The sequence below is a fragment of the Podarcis raffonei genome, chromosome Z (genome assembly GCF_027172205.1).
Source record: "Podarcis raffonei isolate rPodRaf1 chromosome Z, rPodRaf1.pri, whole genome shotgun sequence".
Lineage (NCBI taxonomy): Eukaryota > Metazoa > Chordata > Lepidosauria > Squamata > Lacertidae > Podarcis > Podarcis raffonei.
In genome coordinates, this window is record NC_070621.1 from 30,850,465 (window position 1) to 30,871,160 (window position 20,696).

At 42.2% G+C, this 20,696-nt stretch overlaps 1 protein-coding gene across 1 annotated transcript in view; it reads right to left on the bottom strand.

Annotated features, from left to right (window-relative positions):
- Positions 1-16,507, bottom strand: part of CHM (CHM Rab escort protein) — a 79,583-nt gene extending 63,076 nt beyond the window's left edge. The window contains exons 1-2 of the mRNA XM_053373480.1: positions 16,393-16,507; positions 6,348-6,414 (exon numbers count right to left, since the gene is read on the bottom strand). Of these exons, the coding sequence (XP_053229455.1) occupies positions 6,348-6,414; positions 16,393-16,441 (116 nt within the window). The 5' untranslated portion in view covers positions 16,442-16,507. The remainder of the gene's footprint in view (positions 1-6,347; positions 6,415-16,392) is intronic.
- Between the last annotated feature and the right edge of the window lie 4,189 nt (positions 16,508-20,696).

Consider the following 20,696-nt stretch of genomic DNA (forward strand, 5'->3'; position numbering starts at 1 on the left):
TCATCAATGGTGGTCATGCAATAAAGTGAAAGGTTTTTGGGAACTAATATATAATGAGCTTAAAAAAATTCTTAAATATACATTTCCCAAAAGACCCGAAGCCTTTTTGTTAGGAATTCTGGGTAAAGAAATCAAAAAAGAAGATAAGATAATATTTCTCTATGCCACTACAGCCGCAAGAATTATGTTGGCTCAAAACTGGAAAACGGAAGTTATACCTAATATAAATGAATGGCAGCTTAAAATGGTAAATTATGCAGAGCTTGCCAGGATAACAGCAAGAATACGAGATCAAGATGAACAGGAATTTCATAAAAACTGGAACAAATATTGGAAATATATTGGAAATAATTTGTAGATGATATTAGCGGGGATGGAGTAACGCTAACAGCAGCTAATATATAAGTTTAAAAACAAAGTACATGATTATAGAATTTTTATTTGATACTTACCAAAAGGGTAGAGGGGAGTCCAAAGGTTTTTTGTTTGTTTGTTTAGGGAAGGGATATAATAAACTATGTAAATGAAAGATATGTACATATATTGTAAGATTTATTAGCATGTTTATTTGTGTACCTTACATTTATAAGAATCTGTTTATTTACAAAAATTTGAATAAAAATGTATTGAGAAAAGATATGATATTCCTAGCACTTCTGTGCATAGCCACTGTCAAGTGCCTCTGTATCATTCAAGAACAGCAGCACCATCAAAGGCTGCTCTTTAGTTGAGAAAATAGAAGGGCCAGGTTTTCTTCCAACTCTTAATTTAGTTTCTGTCATTAGCATATACCTAATCTGCAGAAGGCTGAAAGCCCCTGGTCATCTGGAGGGAAAGGGCCACTACAGAAAAACATGGGCACTGTGGCTTCTAAATTTTCAACAGAGCCTCTTGAAGCAACTCAGACTAGGTTGGCTACAAACAGCTTTTTTGTCCCCATTTAACAATAAAAAAGCAGGTTGCATGAAGAAATGATGAGTTATATGACCTGATAAAAGGATTCAAATTAAGTGTGCATTTGTGTGCTGTGCAAAATGTACTCAGCTTGCCACAGAGAAGCACAAGGAGTTACAGAGGGCACTAAAGGGTTACTCCAATCCAAGCTCACAGGAAATCCCACTTAGCATATGCATGCACATATTTAAAGTACATTTAACACACATGGCTTCCCCCCAAAATCATGGGAACTATTGTTTAAGGGAACTGTGGCTCTGTGAAGGGTAAACCACAGTTCCCTGGATTATTTGGGGAAAGAGAGGACGGAAGCATGCAAGCCCAAATCTTGTGCATGCTTGCTTCTATAATGTGAACCATGGTTTAGTGCTACATCTGAAGCACGTTTCTGTCTGCTAGAGACAGGAGACCTTCAAAACTGTGTGCTCAAAAGAACTGTGTCACTGATGCAAATGTAACAGTAAACTTGCAAGGGGGCAAGAACAGTTCTTTTGTAAATGTCAATTAGGAAAGTTACACCTCTCGATGCTGTAATAGTCCTGGAAAAACAAATCAAAGCTGCTGATGCCTGAGAAGAAGTTGCTGTTGGTTTATGATTTCTCCAGAGAGCGGCCTGCATTTGTCTCTCCCCTGTTTGATCTCTGGAGTGTGTGTGTGCATGTCTCCTGTCACCTTAATAAGCTGTCTCTTGTTACCGAACCAGTCAAATTGATTTTAGGGCAAGAATGTAAAAGGACTTCTGGGCCTAATCCTAAATTTCAACTAATCACTTGGCTGAAGCACTTATTAGATAGGGATATAGGGAGCCTGTGGCCCTTCTGCTGTTGTTGGACTACAACTCCCATCAGTCCTGGTCACAGGCCATGCTGGCTGATGGGATTTGGAGTCCAACAAGATCTGAAGGGCAGATGATTGCCATCTCATCCCAAAATGGTATGAGGGCTAGTCAGCTTCTTTGTACACCTCATACTTTTCTTTAAACTTTTCGTATCACTGAAAAAAAGAAAGAAACAATGAATTACTAACGTCTGATTGTTTTCACACATCAGCAGCAGAACTGGGTCAACTTTAGTGTAAAAGCAACCTGTTGGGCCAGACCAATGGTCCAACAGTCTGTGGCCACTGAGGAAAAGATCAGGTGCTTCTGGCAAGCTCACCACCAACCTCCTCAGATTTTCCATACACACACACAAGGGAAGAGCAAATTTAAGGCCAAATGGAGGTTCCATGTAGCTGTCATAGTCAACAGATGCTGATAAATACTAGGAAGACAGATCTATCTAACCCCCTCTCCCCTTTAATGCCATCTAAGTTAATGTGGCAGTGAAGTAAGAATAAATATGTGCCCAAAAAGCCATTTTGTGATTGCTTCTACTCAAAAAGGGCAAGATCAGAAATTTGGAACAGGATGAGTTTTTCTAGTATTTGGTCTACATTACCAACATATGGCTTTTGCCATGTAGATCAGGATGATCGTACATCAGAGCTGATTTTATGGATTGTCCCTGCCCAACAGATGAGAAAATAAAGTTTGAGCCTTCCACAAAGATAACTAGGTGGATTTGCATGGCATGGTGGCTATTCGGGTAAACACCCTCATATGTTACAACTGGTACACTACCACAACAATGAATTGAAAATAAAAATATTAAAAAGAGGGACTTTCCTTCCAAGAATGAGGGATAAATTTGGCTTGGAACTATTGTGTTATATCTAGTATTTCACTAAGGCACCTATACTGAGGTTTTGGTAATACCCAAACTTACTTTTATGTCAAATTGTTTAACTGATTAAAAAAGCAAAGTGAGACAGCTGCCTATTCCTGCACTGCAGGGGATTTGGACTAGAAGATCCTCAGGGTCCCTTCCAACTCCAGAATTCCATGATTCTATGAATGTAACAAGTAAGCTGACTAGAGAGCAGTGAAGGGAAGTGGGGAGGATCTATCTATTCCCACCTGCCCCCAGTTTTCCAACTAGATTTAGGTAAGTGTATAAAGGGTTGGAGACAAAGCAATTTTTACTTTGTGGTTACAAACCTTTGTGCACTTAGCTGGGAGTAAGCTCCACTAAACAAAGCGTGCAATATTTTGCAGACTGCTATGCAAATTTCATAAATATGCCAAACAGGACAATTTTATATGCCAACTAAGGTATGAAGAAACCATTTTATGTTGTCAAAGCAGTAATAAGTTTAAGTTTGATAAGAAAGAAAGTGTTGCATATGTTTATATTTTCCCCCAAATCTCCAGCGCCCCCACAAAAAGAACTAGGAAGAAATCCCCCACCCTAAGCTTCAAATTTTCTGGAGGTTTTACATCCCTAGTTCAACAGCTTATTTCTTTGTACTGTGACAAAATGATTAGACTCATAAACCAAATTTTACTGTCAGACACGAAATAGACAACCTGAAGAAATATGCTGCCTTCCCTTTGCTTTGGTTATTCCACCAATGCATCCAGAATTTACGAACAAGAGCAAAGTCCCCTAAAACAAGAACATTTGGGGGAGGGGGAGGGGAGGGGAGGAGGGAGGTCACTAGGAAGAAAGATCTTCATGCATAAACAAATCGCTTTCACAACTGCATTCAATTCTCAACTTTCACAACTTCAAATTTAAAGTCAATGCCAAGTCTCACGTTCCGAATTGCAAATTACTTTTCTAAATCACTTAGCATCTATCCTTGAAATTTCACACGTCAACAGCTCATTAATATCTACAGTAAATGTAGCTCTCTGAAAAAGAACCACATTTTTTTTTCAAAAACATTTTATTGAGACGGATAGCTAGCACCCAGAAATAGAGCCCCCTTCAATTACAATTTGGCAGAAGCTAACTTTGGTTTTAAAACATGACTACCGGAATTTATGGCCAGGCTGCAATGGAAGTGACTATTTTGAATAAGATTAGCTGTTCTTGATGGGGGATGCTTGGACAGTGTTTATAAATCAACAGAGGTGCTACTCAGTGGTTTATAATGGTCCACTTCAGACCATCTACCATCATCACATAAGCGGTATATTATGATAAACGCAAAACAGTGGCGGGAGATTAAAAGTAATAAGATCCACCCAGGGTAATGAATCCAGGCAGCACTGGCACACAAAGTACTTCAAAAGTTTCATTTGACTCACAGCTTCTCGCTGCCCCCCTCCCATTATGCTTTCTATCTAACTCCTATCAGAAAGGAGAGATTTAAAGTTTACACAGCATAGCGAGGATCAGATTTACAAGTGGGACCAATATTCCATTCCTCCTTCTCGTATGCCATAACACCCAAGAATATTGTTTAGGATTTATGGATTTAAATTTTGAGGAGCAAATCCAAGTGGTAGTTTTCATCTTTTATTTCTCCAAATTTTAGTTTTATTTATTGATGGAGGCCTATCCCTGTCTTGCAAACGCTCTTAGAAGCAACAGGTAGCTGTCCAGCCAGTATAAATGAAAGTGGGAAATGTGTTATATGCAATTTGATCTGGAAGGACTCAAAACACATAGCTACTGTAATGGGAGGGGGAAACATCCCATTGTAAGCTGCATTTCAATAGAAGATGAGAATTATTAGATACGTTTTACTTACTCAAAGTGTTCAGACAGTGCTTTAGACAGTTGACAATTCTTAATACATTTTTCCAAGTCCATTTCTCATTTAACAGGAGATTGGAAAACCACTTGTTCTGGATAGGGTTGCACTCCCTCTGAAGCAGCAAGAGTGTAGCTTGGGGGGTGGGTACTCCTGGATAAATCTTTGTCATTAGAGGCCCTAGTATCCTCTGTGGGTATGAGTGCATTTTACCAACTTAGCCTGGTTCACTAGCTGTGACCATTCCTGGACAGGGATAGCCTGATCATTGTAGTTCGTGCGGTGGTAACCTCAAAGTTGGATTGCTGCAATGCACTTTACATGGGGCTGCCCTTCGGCCTGGTTTGAAAGCTCCAGCTGGAGCAGAATGTAGCATATGGATTGCTGATGGGGGTATCTGGCAAACAACATGTGACACTATTGTTAAAGCCTCTGCACTGGCTGCCCATCTACTACTCAGCCAGCTTCAAGTTCCTTGTATCAATTTACAAAGCCCTGAACAAGTTATGCCTGAATCCTTATATCCCAGCTCAATCAAGGGATACAGGTGGCGCTGTGGTCCAAACCACTGAGCCTCTTGGACTTGCTGATCAGAAGGTTGGCAGTTTGAATCTACGCGATGGGGTGAGCTCTCATTGCTCTGTCCCAGCTCCTGCCAACCTAGCAGTTTGAAAGCGCACCAGTGCAAGTAGATAAAAAGGTACAACTGAAGTGGGAAATGGTGTTTCCATGCACTCTGGTACTCATCACGGTCCTCCATGCACCAGTAGCTTTTTAGTCATGCTGGCCACATGACCCAGAAAGCTGTCTGTGGACAAACACCAGCTCCCTCGGCCTGAAATGCAACCCCATAGTTGTCTTTGACTGGATTTAACCCTTATCCCAGCTCAATCACTGCAGGAGCATCACTAGTTGTTCACTGAGTTGTTGAGGCTCGATTGACAATAATAAAATGAACCTGTAGTGCTACTGGCCCAGTACTGTGAAATATTCTTCCAACAGGGATTCAACAGGCACCTTCTGTGCCACCTTTTAAACACCTGCTGAAAACCTCTCTATTCCATCAGGCTTATGCAGGCAATTAAGCCATCGTATTTCCACAATAGTTAGCCGGTTTTTGACAGTAACCTTTTATAGTGTTTTTACTGTATGGCTTTATATGTACAATTGTTGTAAACCACTCTGATATTCTTTAGGAATAACGGTATATAAATAGATTTATTCACTGAAAATACATGCACAGTTTTGAAATCAGAAGGCTATTTTAAGTGTATTCAAGAACATGTAAAATAGGGTTAGGTGCTGCCTAAGTCTGAGCCTTCCTACCAATCCTCTGCCAGTCCCAATTCAGAGAAGGGTGATATTCAGTTGTTATTCCCTCACAGGCTAATACCATGGCTAAGGAGAGATTTTCAGGCTCTCACACACTCTCCCGCAAATGTTTTCACTCCTGGAAGAGGTGAACAACTGACATATGAGAGTCCATGTTTTCCTACTTATTTATTTAAAGTATTTCTTATCCATCATTCATCACAAGGTCCCATACAACCAAGGAGATACTGAAAGGGGTGAGGGAATCTCACCCAAAAGCTCCGGTGTAAACTGCAGAAAAGGGGGATACTTAAACTCATTCCAGGGGAATGTGTCTCAGATAATATCATGTTGTTTAGTGACCACAACAAAAATAAATGTCCCTAAAGGTATCATACAACAGTTAATACAAGGTGAAACCACAATCTGTTATGAGCAAGAAGACAAGCATTAAGTCCTACAACATGTAACAAAAGATGGCAATTAGTTAGAAGACTTACGAATCCACGTGGAGAACCCGCTGGCCACTTCTTGAACATGCGGCTGCTATGATAGATTCAGGCAAACCTGTAAGGGAGGGAGACATGGGGACCACTGTTATACCAGACCAGCTGAGAGCTGCCCGTTATGGCACATCCTCCCTACATTCAGAGGAAGGAATCATGAAGCTTTTAATGGGGGGGAGGTCCTAATATTCTAAAGTTCTCTTTTCCATCCCTGTTTACCTCTTCTCCCCCACCTTTAGGCACACATTCCAGCCAGGCAAAAGCACTCAAGAAGAGCACAGAGCAGGAGTGGGGAAGGGTGCTGCATGGGGAAGTTGAGTCCCAAGGGCTATATAAAGCAGTCTCCAGAGGGCTGCATTTGGCCCCATGGCTCAAGGTTCCTCACCCTTGTTCTATGTGCACAAAACAGGGTTGCTTTTGCTTCTGCACTGTAATGGAAAGCGACACCAAAGCTGTCTATCATGTAAGACCATAAAGAAGACCAAGCCGAAGCCTTGTAGATGAGCTTTACGCAAGTTCAGCAAAATGACTCCATAACAAGATCAGAAATCGGTATGAAACCAGGAAGCATTCTAATCTATTTCATATCTTCAGGTGCCCTTAAGGTAGAAATTCAGACTTTCAGCAACTTTTTAGTCATTTTTAAGGCCTACCTTTTTGACAGATAGTGGAAGATTTAATCTCAGCTGGCAAAAGGGAGGGGGGAGTTATGAAGGTTCAATGCAAGTTCCCAACATCAATGGCTGTTTTGTTGTGATGGAACACCATTTTAACACTTGGGTTTTACCCCAGGGTGGGAAGGAGAAAAAGGATTGCTATGCTAGGAATAGATGAAAGTTTATTTTGCCTAGTAGACAATTCTGAAGGCATTGGGAGTTTCACACCACAGGCCAGGATCCTTTTTCCTTTAGCAGTGTTTCAAACTTACACAAGTGTCCCCAGTTCTATGAGCCAATTAGCATATTGATTTCCATTGAAGAAACACTATTTGGGCGAAGCTTCCAGCTACTTTCGTTGACACATTGCCGGTATCTGGGAATGGTGCATTGCAACAGACAACGCCTGTAGTTTATGCTTGTTTGGCTACGCGAGCTTTTCAAATACCTTTAAATCTTAAAGCAATGCATACCAAGATTTCAAAATCACCATCTGTAATCAAGTAACAACCACCTTGCATTTGCTACCTTTCATCCAGAAATCCCTATGAGCTATTTTACGGGTTTAATATAAAAGGCATTTTGCTGTCAGATTTGAAAGTAATATTAATAAATTGTTAGCAGTTTATAATCTAGGAAATGAATGCTGGATGCAACTGTAAAGGAAAAGGAGGCAAAATTACCCTTTTCCAATTTGGGATGGGGCAACCTTCCAACTAAATTTGAGTTCGTCTAAAGAGCTTTGACTTAAAACATTACCAAGAAGCATTTTAAATATTTAGCGATGAGCTTGGAAGTTGCAGATTCAAAGTTTGATCAAGAGGAGAAGAGCTAGTCATAATATCACTGGTATATTGTTTAAACAACTGATAATTCAGGCCTCAGGTACGTCTTATACACTCCACCAGGCTGTCCTAACCAAAATGGCAGCCAACACTGTATGACTCAAACATATGATCATGGTACTGAAAACAAAGTTTATTAAATGCCCATATGCTGATGCAGCAAGCTGCTTACCATGGACACGGCCTCTAGATGAACAGGAAAGGATTAAGCAAACAGTAAATGTGGAAAAGGGGCAAAGGGTGCTTTTCCACATAGTGAGTGGGCAAGAAGATGCTATGACTTTACTTAGCATGCCAGGTTCTCAACATGCTGGGGCATGTCACCAGTGATGGAAGCCCCAAAGGTGCTGAGTCCAAACACTCACAGTGAGCCTGCCAGTCAGGAGCATCTTGAGCCAGAGACACCTAAACTGGGATTCCCGGAAGAACCAGCTCCCTTTACACCAGAGGCCCCATGCACCCCAGTGCCTGCTTGCCAGCACAGACAATACAATGCAGGAGCTGACTTAGAGGCAACTGAGTGCTAGGCTGGAGGATTGCTCATCAGGAAGTGGGTGGAGCCTCAGAGGAGCATAGAAGGTCTGCTTGGAGCTATCCAAGGTACTGCAACTCCAACCTGACCAAAAAAACCAAAAAGCACCTGTTGTGGTCAGGCGTCACACTGACACATCATCATCATCATTACCACTACTACAATTTATTACCCACTCTTCACCAGAAGATCCCAGGGCAGGTTACAACAATTAAAACACAGCATTAATATTAAAGCATAATATAACACTGTATGAACAAAAATAAGGTGGGTCCAAAAAATACACATCTCAAGTGTCAAAAGCCAGGGTGAACAGGTGTGTCTTCAGCATTCACTGATGTTCCACAGCTTAGGGGCTGCCACATAGAAGGCCCTTTCCCAGGTCACCACCCCCTGAGCCTCTGAGGGCAGAGAAACTACCCTCTGCAGATCTTAGTGCCCAAGAGGATCTGTAGGGAAGAAGATGCTCTTTCAAGTATTTGGGACGTGAGTCATTTAGGGCTTTACACACTAATGTGAGCACTAACCAACAACCAGTTAAAGCTCTGTTACACCATGACTTCCCCAGAAAACTGTAGTTTGTTAAGTGTGCTGGGAGTTGTTAGGGGCCCCTCATAAAGCTACAATCCCCAACACTTAACAAACTGCAGTTCATAAGACCTCAGCCCTTTTCCACCTGAGTTCTCCTTGTCTTGTCACCCTAGCAATGTGGGGGCCACTGCACTAAACACTCTTCCTGACCCACAGAGCTGTAATGGGGTGCCCCCGTGCCAGGTTCAGTGCACACCAGGGCTGCCTCAGGGCATCAGATGTTATTTTCACAGCCCAAAAAGGCATCAAGTTGCAGCATCACCCACACTACAAAAGGTAGATTAAGAAACGGGTCCTGCAGACAGGTAGTATGCCAAAAAGAAAACTGGTTTACACAATGGACCCCCCTTGCCCCCCAAAAGAAAACACTGACTGTGGCTCTGCAGGTGAGATATTCCTGCTAACTTTAGAGAACTGACTCCTTTGCTGCTCTAATATGATTTAGTTCAGTAGAATCCTAGTTCAGTAGAGTTGGCAGGGGTCACTATGGTCATCTAGTCCAACCCCCTACAATGCAGGAAACTTATGCCCAACATGGGGCTCAAAATTCAATAGAGCACCTGGGATTGCACCTTTTTCCCTATAAATTCCTGCCCACAGCCATCCCTGGGTGGGCTCAAACCACCAACCTTAACAGCCAGACACACTGAACCACTGCGCCACAGAGACATTTCCATTATTCTGTAACACAGGGTTAGCAAAACTGTGGCCCTCCAGATGTTTTTGGAATGCAACTCATATCCCCCCATATCATTGGTGCTGCTGGCGGGGGCTGAAGGGAGCTGGAACCTAGCAACATCTGAAGGGCCACAGCTTCCTCAACCCTTTTTTATAAAATCTTCCTGGTGAGCCCTACAACAAAGTGGCAAATCTTTTTCAGGCCTCCAGGATTAATGTGTCTCAATTCTAGCTCAGGGATGGGAAAGTTGTGGCTCTCCAGATGTTGCTGGACTCGCATCAGCCCCAGTCAGGATGGCCAGTGGCTGGGGCTGATGGGAGTTGTATTCCAGCAACAAATGAAGAGCCACAGATTTCCTCACCCCTGCCAACCATCTCCACAGAGTTTTAGCTAACCTTGCATCACAAGCAAGCAGAGCTAGAACTTAAGCCAATAACCTACTTCAGAAGCTCACAAATCTGTATGGCATTGAATAAAATAGCTGTCTGACAATATGAAAAACAAGTTCACACCATCTAGTTTTGAGAGTTCCCCACCCCCCACCCTGTGCCAGATGCTTAAATATTTGCTTGCGTAAAACGAAGCCCACTTGCTTACAAAAATTTGAACTATGAAAACATTACAGCAGGAAATGCATTACGATGAAACTGAGGAAGATCATGCACCTAAATATTCAGTGGTAATCAAAATATTTAAGGTTGTGTATGTGTGACAAAGTGTGTGTGAGAGTGTGTGTGTTTTGCAGGGAGCTAAAACCGGCGCCCCCAATGTTTCACTTTGTACCTCATCTTTTGGTTAGTTTGCCACAATAGATTTTTAAAACTGTATTAGTATCTGGAATTGATTTTTCTTAACACTATACTTACATAAGATAAACATAAAATAAAGTACTACCACCACTCCCGGCATATCGAACAATAAATAATAGATTCCCCTGACAGGACTTTGATGACTGGGCAAAGCCCAAATGCTTTCAGCCAAAATCATATGGAGCCATAAATCACTCTTTATTTTATAGAATATTTCAAAATGGATCCCTGCTTTCTACCTTGAAAGTCATTTCATGTGTTATTTATAACTAGAGAAGACTAGAAAAAGAAAAGAGGGGGGAAATGCATGGAACCAGGAAATTTACAGTGACTCTTTTTCTTTTTTTTAAGAATAACTTCTTTTTCAGAGACAGAAAAAGAGGGGGGGGAATAGATTGACTCGGGCACAAAGAAAGAGAACCCAAACTCTTTTCAGAAGGGAATGTGTTTTATCTGATAACTTAACAGATTTGCGATTTAGTTTTACTGGTTATAATGCTAGAACTCTTGTCCTCATTTCAAGCTGTGGTTCCTGTGGGGGAGAAGACAGTCGGATCAGCGTGAAGGGTAGGCGTAACCATGGACAACTAGGGATGGACCCAGAGGAACAGAGCTGGTCATATCATTGTCCCAGAATATTAAGGAGTCATCAAGGGAGGAGGGCTCTGGGGAGGGATACAGTGGGATGCCTTCTCCACACCCCGTTCTGTCTCCCTGTCATCTACCTCGGTGCTTCGCTTACTTTCCCAAGAGGAGCCTGCTGCCCCATCTGCTCCAGAAGTGTTGCTAATGCCTCTTCTGTCGTCTAGGTCATGGAGAAGCCAGAGTAGGCATGACCAGACAATGCAGGCTCAGGCTTCTCCAAGGAGTGTTTGTTTGCTTGCCCAGTCCAAGGAACAGCCTGATTTGCAGCACCAAGTTGTGCCTGCCCCATTCCTATATAATGGAATTGCAGGGGACATGTCACTTACTGGATCAACATCTTAGCTTAACTGGCTTTGCATGGAACCTACTGTGTCTTCTAACTCTTGCTTCTTCTTTTTTACTATGTACCAATTTCAGCAATTAGGAATTTATATGCAGTATTCATATCTACAATCTGAGTTCAAGTTCTTCATTCAGTGAGAACCAGGACACAAGTGTTCCTCTTACACTACTTAAATTTCAGCAGTAACACAACAATGAATGCCATCACACATGCTGCCATTCTCTCACCCTTTCCGCATATTACCTCATGATTCACCATATGGTATGGTGAATACTACCCAAAATTTCATGAAGGGGTTGTGTGATTTATTAATACCACAAGAAACAAACAATGCTAAAACCAAACAGGGAAAATACAGAATGAAGACAAGTCTTGCATTTCCAACCTACATCCCTAGAGTTTAAAAATTTTGCACTCTCAGAATCCAAATTTAGCTTCCCAATGAGTCCCATCAAACTCTACTTAAAAGGCTGCACTTACGAATTATCTATTTATGTTCCAAAGTCAACTAGTGTTGTGAGCTAGAACAGGAATGGGGAACCTCAAGTCTTAAGGTCCCAGTGCTGCCCCAGGCCACACACACACTGAGCCACAACCTTCACGAGCCCTGGCTTGCACTCTCCTTGAATTTTTCTGCCTGGCTACAATGCATCCTTGGATCAGAGGAAACTAACCTTCTGTACATAGGGAAATTCACATTCATTGTTTTGCCCATTTTTGTCTCTGGGTCTGCCTATCCCCAGCACACAGCTCCTGAAAGGGAATGTGGCTCTCAGGCTGAAAAAAAAGTTCCCTAGTCCTGAGCTACAATATCTGACAGTAGCATTCAATAGTGAAAAACACAAACACTTTCAGAAGCATGCAGCTGGAGCTAACCAGCCCACTGATCACAATATTACCTTGTATTTAAGCCATAGGCGACAAGGAAGTGAGTGAAGGCAACTGTATGAAATTCCATATATAAGAGTGAAAGGGCTGGGAGGGAAGGGGCAGAACAGTACCTCCCTCCTCTGCAACAAACAAGAAACACAGAGGGCAGCCTGGGGGCAGAATTCTCCATCTATCCTCTACCAGTCCCCAGCAAACTAGTGTATACATACAGTGGTACCTTGGTTTATGAACTTAATCCGTTCCGAAAGTCTGTTCTTAAACCAAAGAGTTCTTAAACCAAGGCGTGCTTTCCCATAGCAGCGGGGGACTCAATTTACAAATGGAACACACACAACAAGAAGCGGAACATGTTCTTATTCCAAGGCAAAGTTCACAAACCAAAACACCTATTTCCAGGTTTGCAGCGTTCTTAATCCAAGTCGTTCATAAACTAAGCTGTTCTTAAACCAAGGTACCACTGTATTTCGCAGGCTAGTTACTTCTGGCAGCTTATTCACAAGTCTGTACTAATACAAGCATTCTTATTTAAACTGGAATAACAAGAACTTTGGTGGTACCAATGTACCAACAAGGTAAAGAGGGCCACATTTCCTAGCAGGCATCCTTCTGGGGGCCACATGTCAGTGCTGGGTGAGGCAATATATCTGACTCTTATCTTTACACTATAGGCTACATTCCAACTACACAAAAGTCAGAGGCTTCTACATGTACATCTCTCCATATGTAAATGAGGCATTCCCTGGGGAGAGTTCTGAGGGTCAGAGAGAAAGGCTTGGAGGTGCCAGACGAAGGCTTCTCATTGGCACTGTTTACTTTCTGCCAGGAGCTGAGGACTGGGTAGGAGGCAAAGCTCAACTGTGATGCTGCTATTAGTAAACAAAGTCCTAAACGACTTGGGGTTATATTTAATGTTCATCATACTCAGAGCAGACAAACTGAAATTTATGAACAGGACTAACTTTGGTCCATTAATTTCAATGGGTTCACTCCAAGTAGAACTTAACTGGATACAACCGGTGCGGCTGAAGCACCTGAGAAAACGCTGGTCTAATGCCAATGTTTTGTCCCAGAGATGAGGAACTTGTGGCCCTCCAGATGTTGTTGGACTACAACTCCCATCATCCTTGACCACTGGTCACAGAGGAACGTTTGGAAGGCTGCATTCACTTCCCTAGGCTAAAGTTCTCCACTGCTGACCTAGGCGAATGGTGGGCTCTCCCCCACAGAAATATTCAGGGAAAGCCAGAGCATCCCCAAATAACAGCTGTCTAACTTCTGGATTTCCTGTACCGAGCAGGGAGCTGGACTAGACGGCATGCAAGGTCTCTTCTGTGTCATTTATCTCCCAACTTCAGGCCCAAATTCATAAAATGGGAAGCATTATGACCAACCTACCTACCAACCACACAGGACTATTTGGAAGGTGAGGAAAAGTCTGCTGTGGAACATTATTTTAAATACATCCAGCATACAGCAGTTATTTGATATACACAGAGCACAAGTATTAACAGAACGTCTCCATTCAAACACACACACACACACACACACACACACACACAAAATTCAATTCATTATGGCAATAGCTTTCATGGACTGAATATTGTTGCTACTCATTAATCACCTTCCACATTATGAGGCACAAAAAATTTGTGAGGCACAAAAATATAATAAAAACAGCACCAAAAATAACAGAAGATGAAAAAAAGAAACAATACAAAGTGGAGACCTATAGCAGATACCTATTCATCCAGCTGAGAAAGCTTGTCAGAGCAAAAATGTCTTCAGTTGTTTCCAAAAAGTGCAGATGGGAGACACCTGTCATATCTCAACAGGAATGTCCTGCCACAGAACAGAGCAACCACAGTGAAAGCCCTGCTCCATGTTACTGTGGAGTGGGCTTCCAATATCTTTGAAACTTGAAGGAGAAGCTCTCTTGAAGACTGCAGTGGCTTACTGGGTACATAAGGGACAATGCATTCTCTCAAGATCCAACAGAGAATCTTAAATGAATAAGAAGCCAGGGTGAAAGGAAGGAGATTGTTAGGGTCTGATGCACAAGCAGCTGTGATACAGAAGAAAAAGGGGGCCAGGGGAGAAGTAAACACAAGGTGAAGCTACATTCTTCATACACAACCTCTGGCCATGGTCAGCAAGAGTTAACTGGGATTCATAGAAGCATAAAATTGTTGAGTTGGAAGGCATCAAGAGGGCAATCTAGTCCAACCCCCTGCAATGCAGAAATCTTTTTGCCCAATATGGGGCTCAGATCTACAAACCTGAGAGTCTCATGTACTACTGGGATTGCCAATTTCACTTCTGGCATGACTCCTATGTAATGTCACAACAATCAGAATTTCAGCTGGTAAAGACTTTTCCATCACTTCATCTGCAGTCTAGGAAAAAGCTTCACCTGCTTTTGCTCATAACAAGACTTGGAGGCCCTGCAAAAAGGGAGGTGGACAACACTAGCTCAAAACCTTGCTTGTCTGTAGAATGTGTGGGTACATGGAAGCAAGCAGCTTGTTTTCAGCTTCAGTTTCCTCTTTGTAAAGACAACCACAAAAACCCAGATGGTTGGTGGAGGTACCCTGGGTGAGAGGCAGGGAAGCAAAGAACTCCCAGGGTGAGAGACTGGGAGAAGAAGAAAAAGCTCCAAGTGAGAGCTGGGAGGCTACACCACCTTCTGTGTGAGACAAAGGTTAAGCGTTGCTTTTGAGGGAAGACTCTGCATTTTCTTTTCTCTGTCTAGGTTTTTATTTAGATTGGTTTCTTTTTGCCTTATTGCATCATGAAAAGGTTTTTTAAAACCCTATTTAGAAACACACGGACACACAACCACCACAACCAAACCTCAAAAACAATAATTACCTTGTGAAAGTGAACACAAGGACTTCATTGCACAACTCATAAGGTGGTGTGCAAATTATTATTTTTACTAATAATAATTATACTGTATTCAACATAGGAATTATACCAAGTAAGAGCTGTTTGACAGTTAGCAGGTTTGCCTCAAGCAATGGCTGTCTTTTGCTGGAGGTGTTTAAGCAGAGGCTGGCTGGCCATCTGTAAGAGATGCTGTAGTTAAATGCCTGCATCATGCAGGGGTTGGACTAGAGAACTCCAAGGTCCCTTCCAATGCCATGATTCTATGACGTGGCCTTAACAACCCAGTAACTATGGTTTAATTGTGAGAGTGACTCCCTGTGCGGCTCTACGACTGCATTTTTATGTTGTGAACTGCCCTGAGATCTGCGAATGAAGGGTGGTATTTAATAAAATTTATTCATTAAACAAGTTTAATAATTTCACAAACAAGCCAATACTATGGCTTGCCATGTCACCCGAACGCTGGACCACAAGCCAAAAACAAACCAAGGTTTATTCTCAGATACTCCTATCTGATTGTTACTTTGGGATGAAGGGTGGGGCATAAATTGGATAAGTAACAATAATGATATCAAACAGGCAGGAAAGTTGAAGTATTTGAGAAGCCCTATATTTAATGAACTGAAAGGGGCTTTCCCTGAATCTACCAAAGCCGATTACATGAACAGTAGAGCAGACCCCCTCAGGGGTGGTGGACTCTCCTTGGAGGTTTTCAAGCAGAGGTTGGATGGTCATGGAGGCTTTACAGTATTTCAGATTCATGCTCTGCAGAGGGTTGGACTGGATGACCCTCAGAGTTCCTTCCAACTCTAAAATCCTGTGAACAGGCATTTCTTAAAACAGGTTACTGTGTTTTTAGGAAGATGGGGCTGCAATCCTAACCCCACTTACCTTGGAGCGAGCCTCCACTAGTTGCCCTTACTTCTGAATAGGCTGCACCATTGGGAAAGGGACGTAAGGTAGGGAAAAGGCAAGGGGCAACAGAGGGCAGGTAAAATGGGGCCGGGGTCTCCCCTGTGCCCCTCATTCCTGCTGCCCCAAAGCCCATCTCTCCTCCATACTCACTCCAGCTTCTCACTGCCCAAAGACCGGCCACCCGCCAGCCACGTCTGATTCCCACGTTACATATACACGCGCGCAACCCTACCCACCCCGCCCTTACCCGTTCCTATGACCACCACATCAAACTCCGAGGGCAGGTTATCCGCCATCTTGGGAGGGGGAAAGCGGCCGCTGTCATACGGCAACGCCCCGCCCCTCCGCCCCGCTTGCGTGCCAGCTCCTGGCGGAAGTGAAGCTGCGAGCTAACTTCGGGCACCGGACGCACCGGGCGGAAGTTGTTGGCGGGGGGGGTGGCGGTGCATTGTGGGTGATGTAGTCGTCCGCCTAGGCCTCACGAAACACCGATTTACCTGGTAAAAAAAACCTCTCTCCCAGGTAAAGGGAGGGAGAGAGGCGGGAACTATTATTTATTAAATGTAAATGTTCACCTGAAGAGCACAAGGAGCTTTACAGTATAAAAACAACACCATACTAAGGTAACGAAACAAAAAAACAAACCAATAACACCCCCCCCCCTATGAAATGTCATGAATTAATGTGGCGCCAGATACTCTGGCCTCCAAATCCCATCAGCCGCAGCCGGGATGGTCAATGGGCAGGGATGATGGGAGCTGTAGTCCAGCAACGTCTGGCGGGAACTTTTTTTGCATACAGTACTTACCTATATAAATAACCATCAGTTCGCAGCCCGTGAAAAAAGCGTGAAAACTGAACCTGTTTTCGGTTAATGTAAACTAAAACTATGTAAACTAAAACTATGCTGCTCAATGTCAATTTGCTTGGATTAAATTTTGCTTTGCTTTTTAAAAAATGTTTTATCTTAGAGCCATCAGAACCACACAACTTTTGTTGACGCTCCTTACCTGCAATGGCATAGGGGAAAATAATATTGCTAGAAGCAAAGTTCCTTCCTTTCTTTGCCTTCTCCACACATGCATACGTAGACGAAAGAAGTTAATGCCTATTCAAATCATGGGCTGTTTTATCACCCATCACTGCTGTTTCAAAGGGTTTCCAAGTGTATGTCTCGTGTGCATTTCAGTTCTTAACTGAATTTAGGGGGGAGCGGGGCAGATTGATACAGAAAAATTCAATCTCATATTTTATGTAACGAACATGAGTGAAATAATAAAAAAATTGTCTTGATACATGACATAACTAATCAATATTATAATAGCAATCAAAAGAACCATTAAAGTTAGAAGATAATGAGAATATAATGATTTCAGTAATAAATGGGTTTTGTATCATTCTGCCCCACCTATGGGGCACTTTGATACATTGGAGGGAGACTTTGATACAAAGTGTAAATTGTATGAGAATGGTAGTTATTTGCAAAAAAATTAATGAAAAACAATTTTTATTGTGAGAGATCATAATCAACCTTACAATTTGCTACTTAAAATCTAAATTATGTATCTTTTTTTTAAAGAATATTTATTAAATTTTCCAATTTTTAAACAAACAAACAAACAAAACAAACAGAAACATTAAACACAGACATAAAATTCATAAACCATACTTTTAAATAACAAATTTCTCAGACCTCCTCATACTTCTCCTTCTTGTATCCCAATTAAGATTATTTGTTCAGCAAATCCTTTCTTTTAAAGCATTACAGCTTATAACATTACCTTATTTTTCAAACCCTTTCTTTTCCCCATCTATGTTCTTATATATTATTGCAGCTAGAAACCTCTCAGTTTCAATCCAACACCATCTAACTTTCTTAAATTTTACAATGTTTCTGTAAATAGTCCTTAAATTTTTTCCAATCTTCTTCAGCCGACTCTTCTCCCTGGTCACGGATTCTGCTTGTCAATTCTGCCAGTCCCATACAGTCGATCATTTTCATCTGCCATTCTTCCAGAGTGGGTAGATCTTGTGTCTTCCAATACTTTGCGATGAGTATCCTTGCTGCTGTTGTAGCATACATAAAAAAAGTTCTGTCCTTCTTTGGCACCACTTGGCCGACCATGCCCAAGAGAAAGGCCTCTGGTTTCTTCAAGAAGGTATATTTAAATACCTTTTTCAGTTCATTATATATCATTTCCCAGAAAGCCTTAATCTTTGGGCACGTCCACCAAAGGTGAAAGAATGTACCTTCAGTCTCTTTACATTTCCAACATTTATTATCGGGCAAATGATAGATTTTTGCAAGCTTGACTGGGGTCATGTACCACCTATATATCATTTTCATAATATTCTCTCTTAAGGCATTGCATGCCGTGAATTTAATCCCGGTGGTCCACAACTGTTCCCAGTCAGCAAACATAATATTATGTCCAACGTCTTGTGCCCATTTAATCATTACAGATTTAACCGTCTCATCCTGAGTATTCCATTTCAGCAGCAAGTTATACATTTTTGACAAGGTCTTAGTTTTGGATTCTAGCAATTCTGTTTCCAATTTAGATTTTTCCACCTGGAAACCAACTTTCTTGTCCAAATTATAAACCTCCATTATTTGGTAATAATGAAGCCAATCTCGCACTTTATCTTTCAATTTCTCAAAACTCTGCAATTTCAATCTGTCCCCTTCTAGTTCCAAGATTTCCCAATATTTTGGCCATTTAGCCTCCATGTTAAGTTTTCTCTGAGCCTTAGCCTCCATTGGTGACAACCACCTTGGAGTTTTATTTTCCAATAAATCTTTATATCTAGTCCAAACATTAAACAGTGCTCTCCTGACAATATGATTTTTAAAAGCTTTGTGTGCTTTCACCTTGTCGTACCACAAATATGCATGCCACCCAAAAACATTGTTGAAACCTTCAAGATCCAAAATGTCTGTGTTCTCAAGAAGCAGCCAGTCTTTCAACCAGCAAAATGCTGCTGATTCATAATAAAGTTTCAGGTCTGGCAGGGCAAATCCACCTCTTTCCTTTGCATCAGTTAATATCTTAAATTTTATTCTAGGCTTCTTGCCCAGCCAGACAAATTTAGAAATGCCTTTCTGCCACTTCTTGAAACAATCCATTTTGTCCAAAATTTGCAAAGTTTGAAACAAAAACAACATCTTAGGCAATACATTCATCTTTATCGCCCAGCTTCTTCGGAGTTTTGGGCTGGGTTGCCATCAGTATGCCGATGACACCCAACTCTATCTGTTGATGGATGGCCATCCTGACTCGGCCCCAGACACACTGACCAGATGCCTGGAGGCTGTGGCTGGATGGTTACGTGGGAGCCGGTTGAAGTTAAATCCTTCGAAGACAGAGGTCCTCTGGCTGGGACGGGACGATATGGGATTGAGGGGGCAACTCCCATCTCTTGCGGGGGTGCAGTTAGTGCCAGCACCGTCCGTTAAGAGTTTGGGTGTAATCTTCGATACCTCCCTCTCTATGGAGGCGCAGATTACAGCTATAACAAAGGCGGCATTTTTTCATCTCCGCCAAGCTAAGCAGTTGGCCCCTTATCTCTCTCGCCCTGACCTAGCCACTGTGATCCATGCGACGGTCACCTCCAGACTGGATTATTGTAACTCGCTCTACGTGGGGCTGCCCTTGAGACTGACCCAGAAACTCCAGCGGGTGCAGAATGCCGCAGCGAGACTCCTTATGGGGTCTTCGCTGCGAGACCACATTCATCCGGTGCTATATCAGCTGCACTGGCTCCCGGTGGAGTACAGGATCAGGTTTAAGGTGCTGGTTTTAACCTTTAAAGCCCTATACGGCCTAGGACCCTCATACCTACGGGACCGCCTCTCCTGGTATGCCCCACAAAGAAACCTACGGTCTGCAAATAAAAACATCCTGAAGGTCCCAGGCCTCAAAGAGGTTAGGCTGGCCTCAACTAGAGCCAGGGCCTTCTCGGCTGCGGCTCCAATCTGGTGGAACGCTCTGTCAGAAGAGACTAGGGCCCTGCGGGACTTGACATCTTTCCGCAGGGCCTGCAAGACAGAGTTGTTCCACCAGGCCTTTGGTCAGGGCGCAGCCTGACTCCCTCCTCTGGCAACCTGCACAGAGTTTTGCTTAATGGTTGCCATTAACTTGATTTTAATTAATTTTTATAATGAAATATTTTTAGAATGTTGGTTTATTTGATTGTTTGATTATTTGATTGTTGTTAGCCGCCCTGAGCCCGGCTTCGGCTGGGGAGGGCGGGATATAAATAAAATTTATTATTATTATTATTATTATTATTATTATTATTATTATTATTTATAACTGCAATTCGACCCAACAAGGAAAGCTTCAAATTTGACCAAATTTCTAAATCTTTTTTCACTTCAGCCCAACATTTTTCATAATTATCTTTGAACAAATTCCCATTTTTAGCTGTCATATTAATCCCCAAATATTTCACTTTCTTAACCACAGTCAGGCCTGTTTCATTTTGGAACTTTTCTCTCTCTATTGGTGTTAAATTTTTCTCAAGTACTTTGGTTTTTAACTTGTTCAG